Source organism: Typha angustifolia, chromosome 10 (assembly GCF_048772165.1).
Source record: "Typha angustifolia cultivar Huaian chromosome 10, ASM4877216v1, whole genome shotgun sequence".
Taxonomy (NCBI): Eukaryota; Viridiplantae; Streptophyta; class Magnoliopsida; order Poales; family Typhaceae; genus Typha; species Typha angustifolia.
In genome coordinates this window covers 8,681,576-8,703,152 of record NC_133248.1, presented here as the reverse complement: position 1 = coordinate 8,703,152, position 21,577 = coordinate 8,681,576, and the positions used below count along the sequence as shown (strand labels likewise).

The 21,577-nt window shown below is 35.6% G+C and overlaps 2 protein-coding genes across 5 annotated transcripts; one reads left to right on the top strand and one right to left on the bottom strand.

The window, feature by feature from the left end:
• The first annotated feature begins 237 nt into the window (after nucleotides 1–237).
• On the top strand, nucleotides 238–15,665 carry LOC140768886 (GDP-mannose transporter GONST1). 2 transcript variants are annotated; one of them, XM_073109338.1, is made up of 11 exons: nucleotides 238–557; nucleotides 2,236–2,370; nucleotides 6,253–6,426; nucleotides 8,119–8,350; nucleotides 8,471–8,610; nucleotides 10,820–10,949; nucleotides 12,925–13,023; nucleotides 13,584–13,738; nucleotides 14,523–14,639; nucleotides 15,096–15,193; nucleotides 15,274–15,665. In XM_073109338.1, exons 3-11 carry the CDS (start codon nucleotides 6,275–6,277, stop codon nucleotides 15,330–15,332), a joined length of 1,182 nt encoding a protein of 393 aa, XP_072965439.1. In that variant the 5' UTR covers nucleotides 238–557; nucleotides 2,236–2,370; nucleotides 6,253–6,274; the 3' UTR covers nucleotides 15,333–15,665. The 2 variants fall into 2 exon arrangements, with proteins under 2 accessions (XP_072965439.1, XP_072965438.1); XM_073109337.1 differs by lacking the exon at nucleotides 2,236–2,370 and having other exon boundaries at nucleotides 240–557.
• Nucleotides 15,666–16,793: 1,128 nt separating this feature from the next.
• Nucleotides 16,794–21,577, bottom strand: LOC140768270 (scarecrow-like protein 1). Of its 3 annotated transcripts, XM_073108494.1 has the most exons (5): nucleotides 21,437–21,574; nucleotides 18,884–19,495; nucleotides 17,761–18,763; nucleotides 17,255–17,410; nucleotides 16,794–17,170 (listed from the first exon to the last, which is right to left on the bottom strand). In XM_073108494.1, the coding sequence occupies exons 2-5, from the start codon at nucleotides 19,173–19,175 to the stop codon at nucleotides 16,972–16,974; spliced, it is 1,650 nt and encodes a 549-aa protein (XP_072964595.1). In that variant the 5' UTR covers nucleotides 19,176–19,495; nucleotides 21,437–21,574; the 3' UTR covers nucleotides 16,794–16,971. The 3 variants fall into 3 exon arrangements, with proteins under 3 accessions (XP_072964595.1, XP_072964594.1, XP_072964593.1); XM_073108493.1 differs by having other exon boundaries at nucleotides 17,761–19,404; nucleotides 21,437–21,577; XM_073108492.1 differs by having other exon boundaries at nucleotides 17,761–19,495.

The window sequence follows — 21,577 nt, the reverse complement described above, 5'->3', positions numbered from 1 at the left end:
ATATTGTATTTAAATTTTTAAAGAATAATAGATACGTAGAATAAATATTTGAGAGGGGGGGTAATTTAGTATATATATATATATAAAACTCCCCGAATCCGACCAGGCACGTATCCAGAAGCACCAATAAGTCAACATAGGGCGCACATTAGTGTTCACTCTTCCCGTTCCAAATTCTTGTGCCAAAATTGGCTGACCTAAAAGAAATCAGCAACATGGACCGCTGCCTAACAAAATGTCCTCCTGACTTTTATCTTCCTTCTTTATAATTCTTAAATTATTTTGGATTTTTCCCAATCCATCGACCATTTAAATACTCGCTTCTCTTTTCAAAGTGGTCGAGAGGACCTCTTGTTCTTCTTCCTCCTCTTCCTCCTCTTCCTCCTCCTCTATTCCTTAAAGGGGTTCTTTCTCTCTCTCTCTCTCTCTGTGTGCACTAAATACAGCTTCCCTCTCTTGTAGTCCTCGAATCGCAAGTCGCTTGCGCGATCTTTTTAGAGTTTAGAAACAGGCGTAGCTCCTTGGGTCTTTTTTCTCCCGGAGCTGATGGGTCCAAGGTAAGTTTTTCTGTCTTTCTTTTGTTGTTGCTTAGAAAGAAGTTCATTTGATCAAGGTTCTTTGGAATATCCATCAAAAAAGGAAGTTGGTTCTGTAGATTTTTTTTTTTGATTTCGGGTGATATTGGGTTAGATTTTTCGTGTTTTGAGATTGGAAGTGATAGGATTGTATCTGGGGACTCTTTTTTCGCATCTCTTTAGGAAAGAGAGCACAGATTGTTTGACACTGAAATTTCTGTATTAGTCCTAGAAACGAGATTTCTTTTCAAATTTGAGAGTTGCTAGCGTGCTATTATCTAGATATTATCACAGTTCTTTAAGACGAGACTTGGTGAGTTAGATTCCTGAGTCTGGAAAAGGGCCACAATTAGGTATTACAGGACCAAAAAGGAAATACCTTTTTCGTGAAAAAGGGAAGAATAGCGGCTTAATTATGAGCTTTTACTTATCTTTATGATACACGTTATAATATTATTTCAACTTGTTCATGCAGAGTCCTTTATTTCAATTACTATTCTCTACCTTGGCCTTTTATATTCCATGGCATAACAGACAATTGAACTTGAAGAGCCATTAGAATTTGGGTGCAATTGGAAGTCATCAACTCTGTATTGTTGAATTGATGCAATTCGATCTTAAATTCTTAATGTTGACTTGTCGTTTGGATTCTAAACTGAATATCGATACATTTAGTGAAGAAAATGAGAGTAGGATTTGAATTACCTGTACAAAGCTAAGTGGTGCATTTAGGGATACATGAGAATGTGAGATATTTTCAGTGTCACACTGTCACCAACCTCCATCTTATTGATGACCTTATTATCAAAAACCTCCATCTTATTGCTAATGAAGAATACTCTTCTCACCACATCCTGCGAGTACAACAAGATGAAGCTCAATATTTAGGTGAAATTGTCATATTGGGCAATTTTGTTTACATGAGGGGTGGAGAGGGCATTCCTGAGCTCCTATTATAACCACTTACACTTATAAATGTTGCAATTGATGCAAATATGCAATTATTTATCAAGACGTCAAGGATTTACGATATTCTATGTAAATTATCATCTATGAGGAATCCATCATATCAACTGGTTTTTCGTCTCTTGCCATTTCATGTGCTGAAGAGATTTATTAGATTAACTTTTGGATGGAATCTCACTTAGTACAAGTTTAGAACTTTAGATTAATAGTCCCAATCTATTGCAAGATATGTCTGGACTAGCTCGGGAGCCCACTTTGTTTTTCAGTTTAGATCTAAGGTAACTAACTATAGTTGGCATGTTCTTAGAAGGGTTTTGTGACTTTGTCTTCAAAGTTCAAACTGCACATAACATGTGATTACTGGTGAAAAGTCTAAGTTTCTGTTTGCCTTCAAAGAAGAACACATTGTAGGGTGACCTAGATTTCTATACACACATGTATGTATGCTTGTATGTATGGTATCTTGCACTGACTCATACTAGAAATGGATGAGAAGATTTGTGGTCTAAAGTGAAATACGATTAGCTGTTATACTTGAAGTTTCTATGTTGTTCTTTTTGGTACTTGCCTCTACCCTTTCTACAAGAGGTTCTCTTAAAGCAACTTTGATGCCAGGTTCCTATCTTGGTGCTGGTTGTCCAGATCCTTCAACAAAATTTATGTTCATGAGTTGGTTTTACACTTTTACTTGTAGGTATCGGTAAAATATCCTGTAAGTTGGAAACTAGACCTAATGGTTCATGATATGCTTGGTAAAGGCTGATGGCGTGATGCACTCCAAGTGGTCTAGGAGTTGAGGCTCTAGCTAGATTAAGAATTAGGCATGAAGGTAATTATTCATTATCTTCATGTTTCAAATTGATTATGAGCATTTGGATTAAAACTTAAAAAGAACTAGTCAACTATGGCCAATTGGCATCTCTAGATGAAGAAGGATATCTTTATGGTTTCTAATCATAAATACAAGCAGTTGACTTTTCTTTCATATTAATTCTAGCAATCCCTGATGATAATTTGAGGCTAAAAAGTTGACCTTCCCTCCTTGGTCATTTTGGGACAGAGCATCTTTATAGAACTGTAGAACTATGGGTTATCTAGCTGAGTAGCTTCTTGCATTGTTTCAAACCTATCTTCCTAAAAGCTAGATTCTTTCTCAATTATTAAACTCATAGGATCATAGTTATCACCAAGTTTTATGGAGGATCATCTCATATCATGGATGAAATGATAAAAAAAACAAGGGCATTTAAAGAAGCCAAGTTGATACTTATGTGGAAATGTTGTGGAGTAAATGTGTAACAAATGTTACATACGGTTCTTTTCAACTCATTTGTTGTACTTCTCTGATGTAGATTTTTGTTAATTTCTTTCTTATCGTTCATGTAGTCCGATAGATGGAGCTTCCTATCATAAATTGGCATACAAATTGTTATGGACGGCAGCTCTATGTCACGGGCTTAAGCTTTTTGAGCGTTTTGGCAGGACCGCGCAGAACTCTAATTTTTTCACAAGATGAAGTAAGCGTCGAAGTAAAGTCAGTGTAAAAATAAGAAAGAAAAAGAGCCTTCAAGAACACTTAGGGAAAACAAGTTTTCTTGATGAAGTCTCCTTTTCATTTACGAAACTTAGTAAATAAAGAGTTCATGTCTTTATATAGGAAAACAAAAAACTTAGTAACTAAGTTTCCTAATATCTTTTCTAGATATTTAGGAAGCTAAAAGATAGGATCAAGATGTGTCATCCCTTATCTTTATTTACAAATTTTCTAAATATCTTTCCTAGATATTTAGGAGGATAAGGATGAGGTCAAGGGAGGCTATCCTTATCTTAACCTATCCATCAAGTGGATAAGCTTGAGTCTTGCCAAATTACCACAGTGTCCCTTAAATTAGGTTTTTGCTTCGGTTTTAACAAAAAATTTTGACGGGGTGTCACATTCTACCAAAAAACTTGGTTGCTTACTCATAATTTTTATAGAGGGTGAGAAGGACGAACCTATTCTTATCTCAAGTGTACCTAAAACAAACTCTCCACAATACGAGTCTTTATGATTAGTAGGAAATAAGAATTAAGGTAGGGAAGAAAATAATGATTTGTACTCAAGATGCAGAAATTTGTTTCACAAGTAGTTTCTTTTGAATCCCCAAGAATGCAGAATTATCTCTAATTAACTTCTATATCCTTGTTAACTACCTTCTTTTAGAGGAGACCTGAGAGCAGATGTTTATGTGAGTTCTATCAAGGATATGAATCTCAATATGGAATTAACACAAATACTTAGTATGCACGCATTCCTAAGGTTCTATATCATCAAATACGATCTAAATCATATAGTAAGCAAGGAAAAAACAACTATATCATACACAAGCACACGCAAAAAACAATGATTTTTTAGAAAAACCTTTCACTTTAGAGAGAAAAGGATCATAGATCCGATTATACACGAATCAATCTATTAAAGTCAAATTGTAAATGTAAGTCACTTATAATCTCCACTACTAGACACTCAAGGTTATTGATTGAAGTTGATCTTTGATGTAGGACAATGATATAAAAAAGAACAAAAAAATCTGCGGAATCCACCTACAGGATGTTAGAATCCATCAACAAAAGAAAACCTGTGGAATCTACCAAAGAATGTTGGAATCTATCAATGAGAAGCAAAGATAATCTCAAAACCTCCAAGCATTCATTAACCTCAAATAAAAATATAACAAATCTTTATATGGGCAAACCCTAAAAAGACTTCTGGACTAAAATACCATAGCAGAAAAGACTAAATTATCTTTAAAATGAAAAAACTCTCCCTCATGATCTGTCACCCAATCAAAGTGTTACTAGGTGCTTGGAATTGCACATGTGTCTAGTTGATGATCTAGGACCAATCTTGCTCACTAGAACTCGTGACTAACTACTTCCTTGCAATAGATTGCACTTCGGTTGATATCCTTCGACATGGATCGTCACTCTGGATGATGGAGATGAAGTGCCTCCGAGATCTTCATCAAGCTCTGATGGTGAAGATGATCTCATATTTGGTGGAATCTCCTCCCTGTTCACTAGCCTCCTAGGGTTTCTTTTGATGTGGATGAGATAAGTAGCAAGAGCTCTCAACTACATTTTTATAGCTGGAGAGGATCCACTAAAACATGGGCTTCCAAAGTGACTTCTATTGTCCTCTCACCCATCTGATTGCTGTGTCGCTGTTCAAACAACCTTGAAGCTTCTATAGATTTCTCTGTTCTGGCGTTTGAATGGCCTTATGAAGAAAAAAACAGAACTCATTTGGTAGTCGTACGTAAATGTCAGGTTTTTGTCCCAGTGTCTGGTTGACTCCTGGCCCATTCATGCTTATTGTGAAACTTTATGAGGTGAACTTGAACAAAGAATGCTGAAGATTTAATCCTAAAATATTTGTGCCTTGTAATATTTTCATGTAAACTGATATTTGGATAACTCAAACACGTTTTTTTTCTTCATGAATCTGCCATTTAACAAATATAACACTGGCAGTTTGCTTTTCCTAGGAATCTTTTGGTGTTCTTTTTCTTGGTAGACTGGACCAGAATATCATCAGAGTATTTATCTTGCTTTATTTTCTATTACGAAACTACAGATTTCATATTATTTTTTCTCTTTCTTTTTTGTTCCTGTAGTTGTTAATTTTTACGGCTTTATTTATACAAGATGACCTGGCATTTATGTGCAATGTCGGTGACCTGGAGAATAGGGTTAGGCACTGGGTAGACATGAGATCAGACTAGCCAATAATTTCTTTCCCCCACCTTTCCTTCCATTAAGGCGCGACGACCGCCCTTGTCCCTTTCCTTTTCTTTAGAGGTATCAATATATTTGAAGGCAAAGATATTTGTCCTACATGCTTCTCTTGTTCCTTCTATTTCTTGTCTCTTAACCTGCATCACTTAGGAGTGCTTGTAAGGTACCCTATGATTTGATGCATGCTCCTTAAACAAAATCGACTTCTAATTGATTTATAGTGTTGGGAAGATGTTCAAAAGGTGAGTCTAGTTGACATGGTAAAGTGGACATGGAGGAATGGTGTTCATAGAAAGATTTACTAGAAAAAATATACTCATGAAAAACTTAATATTAGCCCCAATTGAATAAAAGATAAGAGAAAATGATTTGGACATGTCCAAGGGTGACCTGTAAAGCAATGAATGACTTTATTGGAACAAGAGGAGGGAATGCATAGTCAGAAGTAAGAGGTAAGCTCCTAGCTCGAGGAAAGATATGCTCAAATACAGTTGATTATGGGTTATTCTGATTCATTGCGAACCTCAATTAATTGGGTTACTAGTCTTGCTATATGCCAATGCAAGGGAAGCTCTTATCTTGAGGAAAGATAATGCTCAAATAGAGTTGAATATGGACGATTTTGATTCATTACAAACCTCAATAAACTGGGTTATATGCCAATGAAATGTATCATTGGTTTTGACAACTTTTTCATTTGCATATCTTTTACGCTCTTTCTTTTTTCATTCCTTCAGCCCTCTTAAAATTTGACCTACTATATTCTTGTTCCTAATACAGTGTATAGCTCTTGTTCAGCTGTAATGCCTTTACACTGCTCTATGCATGTAATTATGCTTTAATGACTGCAAGGTATTCTTATTGAGAGTGCAAATGTTTTTCTTCAATCTCAATTATCATTGCACATTCTGAAGATTTCCATTTTGTGTTCAAGGGTTCTTCCTTTAGGAATTCCTATGGGTTCTCCTGATGGACCCTCTGAAAGACATATACCAGAGGATATAAATAACCCACTCCTGAATGGTGAAAAGATTGGTTTCATGATCAGGGAGCAGAATGGAGGAGCAGGTTCAGTTGCAAGTCCTGTAAGGAGAGAAATTGCAAACAGGCATGTATATTGTCCACTTGTTTCCTGGTTTTTATATAAGTATATTTATATTTTGCCACTTGATATTATCATGCAAATTTTGCTGACATTCTTTTTCTTCAATAAGAATGTCAGCTCAATAAAATATAGCATAGTTGTTAATTAGTCATGCCAGTTTAGAATAATATGGCTTCTCATGAGCCCTTGTAGGAAGAGTCTGACAAAGTTTTTCTTCATATGATAATATCATTAGGTTAGAAGAGCATGAATTAATACTTATTACTATTCAAATAATGAAGCTTTCTGCAAATACTTGACGAAAATGACAAATTACGTGGTATATTGATTAGTTCTCTTTTTCACTACCTGAATGGAGCCAATGGTGTAGGTGCAACTTTAGTTGCCCCTAACTTTTTAGGCTCAAGAATTGTTAATATTTCTGGCTTGAAAAAAATATTAAATTGTGTATGTAGTTTGAATTCGGAAATTGATAGTTTAAGTGAAGCCTGTATGCTGTCATAAATATTAAGTTTGAGGTCAATTTGGCTTTTAAAAAGAGGAAATTGGAAGTAATGTGGTACCTGGCAATATCCCTAATAAGTGTTGAGTGTTTGGGCTGTTTGAGTGTTCCAACTTATTTAACAAAAAACCTGAGGACTAAGAGGAAGCTGAATTAGCCAAGGAATAGTACTACTGTCTACTGTTGCACAAATTTTCTGTTGCCATATTGGTAAGTCCTACAATGAGGATCTAGGAGAACTATGGGATAGGTTAAGACATATCCTAAACTGCATTTTTATACGTATATACACTTCCCCCTCATCCGCCACAACAATTCCCCAAGAATAATATTAAGTTTTCTCTAATCTTTCTGTGAAACACCTTAACAAGGAGATAGTTGAAGACAACGAACAGAAAGACGAGTAAATTACTAATCATCTTTATATAGGGTTGGCTCAATATTATAGGGGCCCTAGGCAAAAACTCTAAATAGGGTCCTTCCTAGAATAAGTAATCCAAATTGTAAAAATTATAATACACATTAAAATTACCTTTTTCTTTGAACCAAGTGATCTACTTATATGGAAATGTATCTATGAAGAATATAAGGCCCTTTTTAATTTTCTTATTTACGGAAATACATCTATATATATAGTAAATTATATGTATTTGAAAAATATGGGGCCCTAGGCAGCTGCCTCAATAGCTTTTAGCTATTGAGCTGGTCCTGTCTTTATATTGCACCATGGATCAACTTTAAGACCACACTTATTTGTGTTGGTTCTGAATGAATTTAATATTCATATCAAAATAAGGTTTTGATTTATCATCTGTTAATATTCTTTTCTTCAGTTAACAAGTCCAAAATAGATTACTTGTATTACTCCCTAATTGGAAGCGCATTTGCTTTGATCTTACAAGATAAATTCCCGAGATTCAATCACGCTGCAAAGCTTTTGATTTTTGTCTAACATATACTGTGTACCAAACTTTAGTTCCTTCTGTTTTCATACTTTGAAAGTGATGAGAAATAACACACAAAGGATGTATGTTCTTTATCTTGCCTGGTTTATATTTGTCAAAAGATTCAGTTTCTTTGTTGTTGCTATTATATATGTTTTTTCTCACTTGATTATTTTCTTCTCAATGATCTGGCATGTTTATATTTTTGATAACATATGTTGCTTTTCAAACACTTTCTTCAATCTGTAGGTCATTTTCTGGAACAAAGTCCTTTTGTGATGATGACATCGATTTGGAAGATGGTAAATTATCAAAAGACAGAGATAGGATATCACGTTGTTATAAGCCAGTAAAGATACACAATCAGGCTCTTCTATCTGGCCTTGCCTACTGCATATCGTCATGCAGCATGATACTGGTTAATAAATTTGTGCTGTCAGGCTATGATTTTAATGCTGGAATATCATTGATGCTTTACCAGGTGAGTTACTGTATTTGGTTGTTTACTTCAACTTCCATACAAATTCCCACCAATTGTTTTGTGGTTGATACTGGCAAGGACTGACATTCTGATGCGTTTATTTGTGTTTGCACCTTGCAGAATTTTGTATCTGTGATTATAGTGTCCATTTTGAGTCTTTTAGGTATCATCACCAAGGAACCACTCACATGGAAATTAATAAAGGTCTGGCTACCTGTAAATGTCATATTTGTCGGGATGCTTATTACAAGCATGTTTAGGTATGCAATCACTCCTACTGTCAGATATCACTTTCTAGTTGCTCTTACATGATAATATACTGAGCAGAATATTGCTGGAAGACGTTTATCTTAGTGGAAACTTTAAATCCACCTTAAACAAAATATATTATAAAGAGTTTAATAGCTCATTATTCATATAATTATATAAATTTAATATTTGCCCTGCCATTCAGAAACTAGATATCACATTTAACTCCTATTCAAGGATCCTGATAATTCAATTTTCACTTCTGTTCTTTAAATGCCTATTGATATGAGAGGCATTTTAGTGAGTTGCTTCAACATAAATCTACGTGGGGTTTTGATAGAATTCCTTTAATATTTCACTTTGGTGCAAACAATTTTATGTCCTGTTACGTAATATTATCACATAGAGACTAGCTCACACTAGTTCTTGTGAAACAATGTTCTTGGATCTGAGATTACGTGGGACTGGCGATACCTGTATACATTATGGCTTGCTTGTTTTGTTATGTAGGTGCAAAGAGAACATTGAGGATTTATCTGATAGTCCAGCTTCTTTGGTTATGAGTTTCTCTTTTCTCCGTGTGTTTTAGTTGTATGTTACTTTTCTAAAATGGGGTTTCATAAAGGTATCACTGTTATTGTTGTTGTCAACCCTGTTATTATCAAAGTATTGATATGATTTGCAAAGATTTTTCTTCTCCATTTTCATCTTGGCAACAGAAGACATTTAAAGTCTGGCCTTTTTTAGCATTACGCCAATCTAACGAGGTAAACTGACGTGCAACCATGATGGTGGATGCAAAAGATCAAAGGCTAGCTACTTTTAAGTCCAATGTAGAAGCATTATTAAAGAGAAAAGTAGAAGCAGTTCTTGAAATGCACAGTCAAACATTATAGTGATCATTGACCTGGAGCCAATTTTTTGCAGAATATCCAGGAAAGAATGTCGTAAGAATTGATCTCCTGTCCAGAGGACTTATATGAAAGGGAAAACTAAATATTTAGTTTCATGATAGCCAACATCCACTCTATCAGAACCCGTGCAATTCTGTGTTACTCCTCTTCCATATTCCCGTGCAATTCTGTGTTACTCCTCTTCCATATTGCCCAAAGATATCATCTAAATCCTAAATTAAGCTTAATGTTGACTTTCAAGTTTCTATCGCATCCTGATTATCATTTTAAACTTGCGATTCAGAGTTGCATGGTTAAATGTTTCAATTGCAAAGATACACCTTGGAGCTCCTGCATGTTCACTCTTTCATATCAACCCAGTTAAGGGTCTGTTTCTTACCTGTTCATCCAGTTAACTAGTTTCACGAGAAGCAAAAATATTTATAAATGCTAACGAGTGGTATTAACCTGTGATAATTATAAGAAGATTAGGAAACTGAAAAGGAATATTTTTTATTTTGAAAACTTACTGCTATTTATCTTAAGGGTTTAGTTAATTACACTTTTCCCCTCTAACCAATTGTGGTTTTCCTATAGTGAGGCAGACAAAGTAATCCTACTATATACTCAGCTTGAATAATGAACCAAAAAGGTTTTTGCCTCAAGTCCCTCAATGCCAGAGCATTGCTGAAGTTGTAATCTTCTAATACACCACCATAACTGGACAAGCAGAAGATTACAGCTTCAGCAATGCTCTTGCATTAAGGGTCTTGAGGCCAGCGGTTCATTATCCAAGCTGAGTATTTTGGTTAATGCATACATCATAGGAGATGTAAACTAAATCATCAGGTAAGTGGATAGGTTTGCGAATTGACTTGCAATCCTTTTTTTGTCACCAATTCATGGAGCTCTCGTTTCACCTAATTAATTGTTATCAGTGTTCATTGAAATCACAAATCTCATAATATATTTTATTCTTTTGCGAGGAGTCTCCTTATGTACTTTTTTCGTTTAGTAGTTGACTTTTCATTCTGTCTTTGTAGTTCGATGCTCCTTCCTTGCATGCTCATATTTTTCGAAATATTTTTAGAAGCACCTCCAAGTACTTGTCAACACAATATGAGGTTTAATACTTCAATGTACTTCATAAGTAACTGTAACTACCCTTTTTGACAATCTTGTCTGGATATAAATTTTTAACTATAAGCTCAGAGTGCAACCTTCTAGGTATTGTCACTAGTCATATAATCATTTGCACCTGCAATTCACTCATCTAGTGAATTATATGTCCTTGTGTTTTTCTCATAAGTACCATTATTACTTGCAGTTTGAAGTACATCAATGTTGCCATGGTGACAGTTCTCAAGAATGTTACCAATGTAATTACTGCTTTTGGCGAAATGTATCTGTTTATGAAGCATCATGATAACAAAGTCTGGGCTGCTCTGGTTCTAATGGTACTTATTTTCTGAAGTATTGAACATGTAGTATTTACTATTAGGGTTTCTGTTACCTTTATAAAATCCTTCTTTTTATGCATACCTGCCATATTTGATATTTGCATTTATAACCCTCAGAGCCATTGCTTTTTGCAAGTATACCCCTTTTAACCTACCTAACAGTTAAAATCTGATCCATTTAAGAGTAAGAAAAGTAATTCTCTTTGCATAGAAGCTCACACTAAGGCATCTTTGTCTTTTTCACTATTGAATGGCTATTTTAATTTCTAATTATCAAAAGTAGCCAGAAGGGTAACCATGCAAATGTCAAAGATTTTCAATTATATACAAATATGAAATCGAGAAGCTGTATGGACACAAATAAAGTACTTTTGAGTGTTATACACTTATACATGAAAAAGACCCTTTAGATTAAGTAGAAAAAAGAAAATAAAGAAACTCAGTGTAATGTTCCATATCCTTATCAAGTAGAGTTGGTTCATCATTTTCTTACTAATTGTACAAGAAATCTATGCCCATATGAGCAACACTTGGTTTTAAAATGTAACATCCATCTTTACTTGGATGATGTACTGAAGACATTTTGAGAGAAATTACTGAAGAAACTTCAACAGTTTAAGTTCCTCTTTTGGTCTACTGTGTGCAAAACGACCTTAACTGTACTTATCAAGAAGTCATCTTGGTTATCTTTAAGTTGCTTGACAAATCCTAATGGTGTTATCTGGTATTATTGCTATTTATATTGTCCTCTCTCCATCCTTGTTCTCTTGATGCTCTTTTCTCACCTTTCAGTGTAGAACAATGTTTTGAGCTTCTATTTGATAAAAGATGTACAGAAAAATGAAAAAATAAAAATAAAATCATAGTCAATCTTCCAGAATATAAATTGGCATTTTAGGTTCATCATATTGTCATCACCATAACTATGTAGTCATTGTACTTTAATTAATATCTCCCACAATGGCAGCAACATCAACAAGAACTGCAGTAATAGTTAAGTGTTATCTTTCAACTATTTAAATGGCTATGTATCTCCTTTCTGCAGTTTTATCCTATCAAGAGATCTTCATCAATTTGTTACATCATTTCTCAGCTTCTTTTCTTACTTGGGTCATTTTTTTTCTTTCTCTATCCCTTCCAGGTTTTGATACTTTCAAGTTTCAACTTGAAAAGAGTTAATTCTAACCTTTCACCATGCAGTTTCTCATGACATGTGACCATCTTAATATTACCCCTCATCTCATCCTCACTTTGTGCCCACATATTAACCTACTGACAGTTCTTCCTTTTGTTTCCTTTTAATTATTGTATCTTTCCTAGAGAAACTATCACTGCATTATAGTCTCACAGATACTTCTTTTTAATATGTTCTGGTAGCTAAAAGGTTTGACCATAAAGATGGCCTGTATATCAATCATGCAATCATTTCTTTTCAGAAATGATAGTTTATGAGGATAAAATATGGGCATGAAAAACACTTGTTTACTCCTGTTCTGCTGCACTTATGTGCATCCACCTTTCCCAGTTTCCTTCTTGTTGGGCAATCAATAGTAGGCAATGGAAGCTTATAATGTTTCTTATTTTCTGCAACAATTTAGGTGAGGCAAAAGTTCCGTTCAACCATTTCTCAATTAGACCTAAGTGCCAAAGACCACCACTTACAACAATGTTCCTTTACATATATATCACTATCTCATAAAACATACAAATGATGGAACCAGAAAATTTAATCATGATAAAGTTGCTCGGTATATAGATTTCTATGATGCCGCCGTGCAGTTACATCAATATTTTTGTCAGAATTCCCACACACAATTATCTTTTCTTTGATATTTGAATGAAAGATGTTCTGAAATGAAGTTCTCGAATCTGGATTGGCAATTTGTCAAGAAATGATATATAAAGTTTACTTTATCAAATGATTGCAGATTCTAACTTGGGTATCTGATTTTATGTGGTTTACTTTTGGCAGATAATCTCAGCAATTTCAGGAGGAATAACTGATCTGTCCTTTAATGCAGTTGGCTATGCATGGCAGATTGCAAATTGTTTTCTAACAGCGTCCTACTCGGTAACATATTTCTTTCCTTACTCTTAAAAAATATAAATAGATATGCCAAAGTAGAGTTAGGAAAACAGTCTAAAGTCTAAACTAATTCGATGTACTTCATCACACTAAGTAAAAAATAATAAGAAAATGTTACGCTTGCATCTTATCATAATGCCATCTGGTGCAGTTATTTTTATGGAACCCAAATGTCGAAGCTGGTCTATCTGATACTTATAGATGGATTTTATTCATGGAAATATGCAAGAAAAGTACTCAAAACCATAACCTGTTTTGTAACTTGCATTCTTTCAAGCTAGGCCTTGGGAGGATTTCTTGCTTGTAAATATTTTCTAAAATTCTTGCTGTGTTCATGAATGAGCTTGGATTCTTTATTTTTCTTGGAAGTGCTCCTGTGTTGAGAGTTTGATTTTTGGAACTCATGATAATCAAGTATTTGCATTTTGAAACTTGTGATAATCAACTGTACAGTACATCAGCAAGTTTCTTTGCTTATGTAGTTGCACTTTTTCATGGTACTCCACACCTTCTCTGCGCTGACAATTTCCTTTTTCTATTCTCAGTTAACATTACGGCGAGTAATGGATACCGCTAAGCAAGTCACCAAGTCCGGAAATCTGAACGAGTTTTCTATGGTTTTTCTAAACAACACTCTTTCACTTCCTTTGGGACTTCTACTTGTGCTTGTTTTTAATGAAGTGGAATACCTCACTAAAACGTGAGTTCATCAGAGAAATTGGCATTCAACTATCTTTTTTTACATCATTTTGAGCAATATATTTTGCATCTGTTGTTTTTCTTGTTCCAATATCAGTGGGTACACTAGGTAGTAAGTACATTTCCAAAACTGGACCAGTACCATCTTTGAATGCTTAATGGTCTTTATGGTAATATTTGTCAAGCTTCCAACTCAGAACCATGATTTAAAGGACTATTTTTATCTTCTTGTTAAGTGAACTATATAGTTGTCTTATCTTGATTGATACTTTAGTGGTTGGGAAACATGGTTCTCATTGAGAAGTTGGGAGTTTGACCTCCCTTAGTAGTGTCTTAACTTTTAAGTTCCCACTATTTCTAAAAAATTAATTACTCAGTTATAAAATATTTTCTTTTCATATGCTACTCAAGACTAATTCCCAATGCCATGCCCCATGCATGAAGAGACTGAATCTGAGCTGTAACTTTAATTCATGTAATATTCTCTCTAAACAATAGTTCGTACTTTCAAAATACTTTCTTTATGTGTACTCGAGACATTCCCATGTTCCATGTCCTTCCTCTTTTCTCACATGTACAAGCTATCACCACTTCATTTTCATTGTTGGTCTTCTTGATCTTCTTCTAGATCCTGAAATAGAATAATTTTTTTGATGGTGTTCATGATGTCGTTGCCATAGTGTTTGCATTGCCACAATTAGGCAATTTCAGAATAGTAACTCATAATTTCTGAAAAATATCTCTACTGTCTTATTCAGCTTATGTATTTTAAAGTGAAATGGCAGGCCGCTTTTGAAGTTGCCTATGTTCTGGTTGGTGATTACTTCAAGTGGGGTTTTGGGACTTGCTATCAGTTTTACTTCGATGTGGTTTCTTCACCAGACTGGTGCAACTACATATAGGTAGCCTGGAATGCTTTTCATAGTTTGCACTTAATTCAGAATTTGAATAGTATTTCTTTTTCATGCTCCTAATAATTAGATGTTTAATCATTTAAAAGCTTATATCATTGAAATCTCTAGTCTGAAAAATATCGATGCCATTATTTCGATCATTAACCCGACATTTTCTAGTCACGTCAATTTCCTTTTAATATTTTTGCCTCCTTTCTAGATAGGCTCAGGTTGATTTTGTCTGCCTCCTATTGAGGATGAACTATGACAAAATTATTTGATATAGTCTCTGCATGTCAAGGGAGATTACATTGTGCACTAGTAGAAAAGCATGGTTAGTTCAAATTATAGATCTGAACAATTATGACACCCTAAATAGTTGGAACGCTCTTCTTTCAGTTTACATTCTATAACAAGTCTAGCGATTGTTAACCACACTAATTCTATTGTCCATGTTTTTTGCAGCCTCGTCGGGTCACTAAATAAAATTCCACTCTCCATCGCTGGAATCCTTCTTTTTAAAGTCCCAACTAGCATAGAGAATTTCTTGAGCATCCTTTTTGGTACGCCCTTATAATGGATAATAAGATAAATCTCATAATCCCATTGTAGCTTTTTACATGTGACTAAATATGTTCTGCAGGCCTATTAGCAGGTGTATTTTTTGCAAAAGCCAAAATGCGGGAGAGATCTCAATCCTAAATTATGCATCTAAACACAGTTGTCTCTTGAAAAGGTTATGTGGATACTCTCAAGAAGAGTTCCCACAGGATGTTGTTCCTTGTACCCCCTGGAATCAAGCAGTTGCCCGAAGTTTTCATCAGGAAGATACGTCCCGCGTTGTGATCATTTTTGTTTCAGTTGGTTGAGATCCACCTCGGGCTTTGTCATTATTTTCCATGGCAGGATGGACAACCATTCATGATCGTCTTCGCTCTTCATTTCCGCTGGTGTATCTGCAGTTATTGTTAATTACTCCCTGTAACTCTCATTGTAAAATTGAGAAATTTAATAGAAAAACAAGCTATTTTGTGATGCTTAGCGTGGTGCATTTAGATCCTCATTTTCTGTGCAATCATATTCAATTTCAGAATTTAAGAATGCTAGAAGAAAAAAAACATAAAGGGTCATGGAAAATTCAAGGCACTCCTGATAGTTTGTTTTGATGAGCGTGGAAACTCTCTAAAATAAATAACAAAATATAAATGCTATCAAATTGTAATACAGATACTGTCTACAAAAAGTCCTAGAAGATACATTTTTTTTGTCTCTTGATTAAAAGAGGATATCTTCTTGGCATATACAGTTTTTTGTCTCCTGGTTTAAGCATTTTTGCAAATTTAACCCTTCTATTTATATTTGAAAAATATATATATATGTATGGCTGTGCTATTCATTCATAAGGAACATTCTGTAAACTTCTTGTTGGCCCTTTTCATTTCTATGTGAAGTATAAATTTAAGAGTTAATGAACACATGGGAAGCACCCACTTTTCTCAGAGAGAGAGAGAGAGAGAGAGAGAGTTGGGTCATAAAAAACTACTATTAAGTGGGAATATTTTCATAGATTTTTCTTGCAAATATGTCAAAAAAGAAGGTTTTCCATATGTGGGAACACGCAAAACCTCTTCTAACATTTATCAATACGCTAATGCCCTCCAAGAGTTAGCCTTGCAACGTGAAATAGAAGGCTAGCATAGAAATGGATAGATTAGAAGAAAGAAATCAAAATAGTATAGAGTCCGAGTCGTGTAAGTTGAATCTAGTTAAATTTCTTTTATTATTTTAAATTTTAAAATAAAAAAATATTTGTAATAAAGGGTACAAATGGTATTTTTAAATTTTAAAGGACAGAAATCTCTTGTGGTATATTGAATCTGTCAAAAAGAAAAGATCCAATTGACAGCTTCTAAAACTGAAATCAGATAGGGAGTTCAAAGAACAAGTAGAGAATTGATACCAAAATAGAAAGGACTAAGCAAGCTGTCAGCAATTTGATCACTTCACCCAATCTTTTGCAACCCAATGTTTTAAAGTTTCAAGAATCACTTGACGTGCAGCTAGCAAAGACCCAACAAAAGGGAAAACAAATTGACCAATAGATGTAGGTTTCAGCACAGTAAAGATAAGTGGTTAGGTTGCTGAAACCATAGAGCAGCACAATAACAGGTGAAGATTAGTATGTTTCATCAGCAGGAATAGGAATCATTTTCACATGCCCCCAACTCATATCTGGGTCAGTTATTAGGTACAGTAATTTTGATCTTGTTGCACATTTTATACAACACTACAACCCTAATGTAAGTGCAGAAGTACTGCCAGAATTGACACCAAGAAAGTCCTATTTCCACGCAGAGGCCACGACCAAAATTTTCTCCTCCCAACCGAAGTAGAGCGCTCCATTTTCCTCCTTAAGCTTGTATCTATTGCAGTATGACCTCAACAGTGCTCTTATAGCTTCACTAGTATTGGTGTTAAACGGGCATGAAACAAACCCAGCCATTGTCATCCTTGCCCTCCATTTTCCCGCAAGTTCATACCTTTATCAGAGATGAGTTCATGTTATTTAATAAGATAACATACTTTTAGGGGATGCAAATTCCATAAAAACTACCAGGGATCACCTCTCTATCCGGTCGATGCCTTCACAAGCCACAATGTTGACAATGTCTCGTGCAAGGCACTGCCTCTCCACATTCATTCTATCAGCACTCTCCCTTGGAAGAGTTGCATCGAGTGAATCAAAGACCGCCGAATAATAATTGTAAACTTCCACAAACCTGTCATTCACATGATTTAGTTTATATCAGCTGGATATGTAAAATACAATATATACTGGGATGATAGTATTCCCATTAGCCCCCAATTCCAACACTATTTTATAAGGGGTCCTTTTCTTATTCCAAAGAACTATCAATAGTGTCATTTGCTCTGCAAGTATCAATTTGAAAAGCTTTGATTCGGAATGGCAGACATGTTTAAAAAAGATACTAGAAGAACAGGGAAGTGAGTTGAAAAGTTTAAAGATCAAGGAAAAATAAATCAATGAAGCAGATAAATTAGGATGATTTTGTGAAGGTATTCGTAGAGGCAACTGGGTAATTCAGATTTAAAAGAAGAAATTGGAAACCTTGGGTAAAATGGGGCAGTGTTGGTATTCACATCTTGCTCAACAACAGTCACCAACTTTGGTCCCAAGCCCTTCACCATGCGAAGAAGCTGGTCTCTCTGGTTCACAGTTGATACACTCTCATCTGGCATGTGATGGAGTTGAAAGGCAAAATTGACTACTACTGCCTCCCCAGGGCGGCAATCTAGCATTGAAGGTGTCACATCCGCAGTCTTAGCAGCTATTGCCCGAAACTCAAATGGGATGCCGCAGTCTTCTGCATGCTTCCCGAGCAGTTGCCCTATGACTTTTAACCCTCCAACAGTCCGTTGCACTGACTCAGGATCATCAACTCCGGTTATCCTCAAGTGGGCGGGTTTGTTTGGGCAAGTTGAAAGAGAACGTATTAATGTAAAGTACTGACTCCCTTGGTTAATGTCAAAGTCTATGATGTGGACTCTTTCTTCTCCTTTAGAGGCTTCAACAATTGCATAATTGGCTGCCATGAATCCAAATTTAAAGCATGGGCAGACCTCAAATAAGATTTGCATGGCTGACAGTCGATCGGAGGTCGGAGGTTCCTTACATTTCAGGGCCTTGTAAAGGCCTCTTCCGGAACAGGCTATTCTAGCCACAAGGCCTTCAACTAGGTAGGCTGCAAGCCTCTGAGGAGGGTCGCCTTGGACTGAGACCATCTGCCGGAGCTCTGTTATTATTGTTTGTGCTTCTTCTATGCTACCTTCCAATATTACAGCTGCACAGTCAAAAAGCAGCTGCTTGGGAGTTCGTGTTTCTCTATTGCTGCCAATACAACTGATGCTTGATTCTGATGAAGATTCCTTTGGTGAGTTTGGAAGTATGAGATTCTTAATAGGCTCAGCCCAGTCCTCTGCAGTACACATCTCCTGGTCTGGGTCTGCAAAGTCCTCATCATTATCATTAAGTAATGCCTCCTCAAGCTCTTGAAGCTTTAATCTGAAATCATTTTCATCAAAGTCCATTTCATGTTCTGAACTTCTATTATCTGACACAGATTGAGAACTATGATGAGAAAGGTTGGAACTCAGTGAGGAGTCAGGGTGTACTGTTGCAACAAAGCAAGAACTATATGGATTATCTGAGATAATAGAAGATTGGGCATTACCCATCAGCTGATAAGGAGATGAGGAAACTTGCTGATGGTAAAGAGATCCTTGTATGGCAGGTGATGGCGTATGGAGTGGATTTACATGTGTCAGACCTGAGGAAGAGCTGGTGAAGTATGTCTGACCGTAAATGTCAGAGCTGTAAGAATCAAGTCCGTAATGGAATAGTCGTTTGTCTGAGGTGAATGATTGCATGGATAACCCTGAGCTGTCACCACTGCTTTTACGTGCATAAAGGTTGGAGTCACCATAAGAACTAGTAGATGAATCTGCAGACCTTATTAAAGACATTGTATGTTTCTCAAGTCTCCGGCCAAATTCAAGTCCTTCCTGTCTTACTAATTCAGTCAGAACACAACTCAGATGTTTACTTTTGGATGGATTGGACACTTGGACTACTTCCCAATTGGAAGATGAATCTCTGAATGTAGTACTTCCTGAGAGGTGAGCCTTCTTAAAAAGCTTGCACTGCTATCAAACTCAATTTCTTCTATTGCATTAGTCCACTGATCCAAGCGAACTTCAATAAACATCATTGCATTGTTGTTAGGAAAAAGATGCCACATAAATGACTAGCTCAAAACACGGGTCTCTAAATCATATCGGAAAACCTGTATCATGTCAGAGAATCAGCCGTAGGAAAAGAAATTCTACAAGGATAACACTTACCTAGATGCCTGATTTTAGCAAAAAGAATATGTAGAAAATTCAAGTAATATTCTGCAGTAAGATGCACTTAGTTATCTTACTAAATTAGCATTATGTTCAAGAATCAAGGAATCAACACATGGATAAACACATGTCATGTCATTCGATGAAAATGTGTTTATAATTATATGATTACATCATGTTTAAGTTGCTCTTCGTTAGGTCTTGAAGACAATTTGCCACATGCAAGAAACAGAAGTAAGATAAATTTAATTGGCCAACTATATCATAGAACAGCAATTTCATCCTATTAACTATGTCCACATAACTCTCAAAGCTCAAAAACAAGTCTCTTTTTACTGAGGAACGCATTAATAGAAACTTATCTTTCTGATGGAATGATCATAGTGGCATATAAGATGCTTATGGAAATAAGACGTAATATAAAGGGATGTTTGACAAAACCTACACATCCTGCAACTTGCATCACCAACTGCATGGCGATACAACTCATATCATGGCATCCGCACCTGATGCACCAATTCATATCCGGTGCTTATATTTCTTTTCTTAAATTATCAACTACATATATACATATAAGAAGAAAATTCTAATAAAAATAATAAGATAAATAATGTATTCAAATAGAACTATATGTTATAAAAATTTATACATTAATAATTCTAGCTTATATAGCCTAATTTTGGAGGTTACCCTATTTATAATCAGATATTGGTAAAGTAATATTTAACAATTCATACATTATTCAACTGATTAGTAACCTCTAATGCAATCCAACCAAATACCAGGATCAGGTGATACAAGTACACAACAAGACCATAAACATGCATCAGCTAGTACATCTTTGGATATGTGCATTAACAGATATGTCCTCAGATGCATGCATGCTGACATAGACTATCAAATGGATCCTAACCATAAATCCATGGGAAAGACCACAAGGGAAACCGAGAGAGTGATTGAGTAGGCAACATCAGGTCACAGGCCATGGGTGGAGAAAGTTCCATGCAATCAAAACTTATCAAACCAGGGAAGGCTCTTCTTCATGCAAAGTTTCAAAATACCTCTCTCTTTTTTCTCTATACTAAATATGGAGTCATTACGGGATAATCCACATGCAAAATTCCACCATCCAAGCAAGCCCTAAAATTAAAGTTAAGAATTTCCCTTTTTTGCTTCCGTCAATCATTCTCGCTAGTCACTCCTGCCTTTACTTCCCATCACCTACCTCAGAGACATCCGAATTAATAGACACTGGATACAGGAGGTAGAACCAACTTGGAAGTAGAATTCCAAACTTCTATTCCAGTAAAACAAAAATATAAAAATGGTATTCTGTCAAAACTCTGAAACCATGATGGGGCATATTCAAATATTATGCAATCCAAAAGGACTATTTGAACCCTTACAATAACAGAATAGCCAAACAAAATCAATCGGGAATTTCTCATATTCTCCCATCTCATTCCGATATATCAGTTCCTTTTGATCTCAACGGATCAAGCAACTCCAACACAGACCTTTAGTCAAAATAAGCATCTTTATCATCCATTTACATCAACAATCATCTTTCTTGGCATCACGATCTCATCAAGAAAATAAAATAGCGAAGAACAAGTTTATGTCCTCAATTAAAACTAAAAGACTGTACTTCTCGGATCTACCAACATCTTAAATGGTCCAAAATTACGACTACAAAACCAAATCGAACAAAGGTGACCACTATCTCCAAATCGAAGAAGAACCCAACAATCTACACAAAACGCACAAACCCAAATCAACAAGAAAAATCAAGGCTTGATCACATGAGACAAAATTAGAAGGAAAAGATACGATAAAAGTAAGCTCAAAAGAAGAAAAAGGAGAGCGCAGAGAAGGCTTACGACGTCAGATTCGAAGAGAAGCACCGAGAGATAGGATCGAAGACCGATGGCCAAACGCGGTGGTTGGATAAAAAGGAAGAAGAAAAGGGGGGCAGAGGGAGATATAGAGAGATAGAGAGAGAGAAATGAGAATGCTTCCAG

Excerpts from the sequence above, each read along its gene's own strand:
- LOC140768886 (XM_073109337.1), top strand. Across the intron at positions 8,351-8,470 it reads TATCATTGATGCTTTACCAG|AATTTTGTATCTGTGATTAT; the intron begins GTGAGTTACTGT and ends TGCACCTTGCAG. Across the intron at positions 8,611-10,819 it reads CTTATTACAAGCATGTTTAG|TTTGAAGTACATCAATGTTG; the intron begins GTATGCAATCAC and ends TATTACTTGCAG.
- LOC140768270 (XM_073108493.1), bottom strand. The coding sequence starts at position 19,175 with ATGTCTTTAATAAGGTCTGCAGATTCATCTACTAGTTCTTATGGTGAC. Across the intron at positions 17,411-17,760 it reads ACTGCCCCATTTTACCCAAG|GTTTGTGGAAGTTTACAATT; the intron begins GTTTCCAATTTC and ends TGTGAATGACAG. Across the intron at positions 17,171-17,254 it reads GGCATCGACCGGATAGAGAG|GTATGAACTTGCGGGAAAAT; the intron begins GTGATCCCTGGT and ends TCTCTGATAAAG.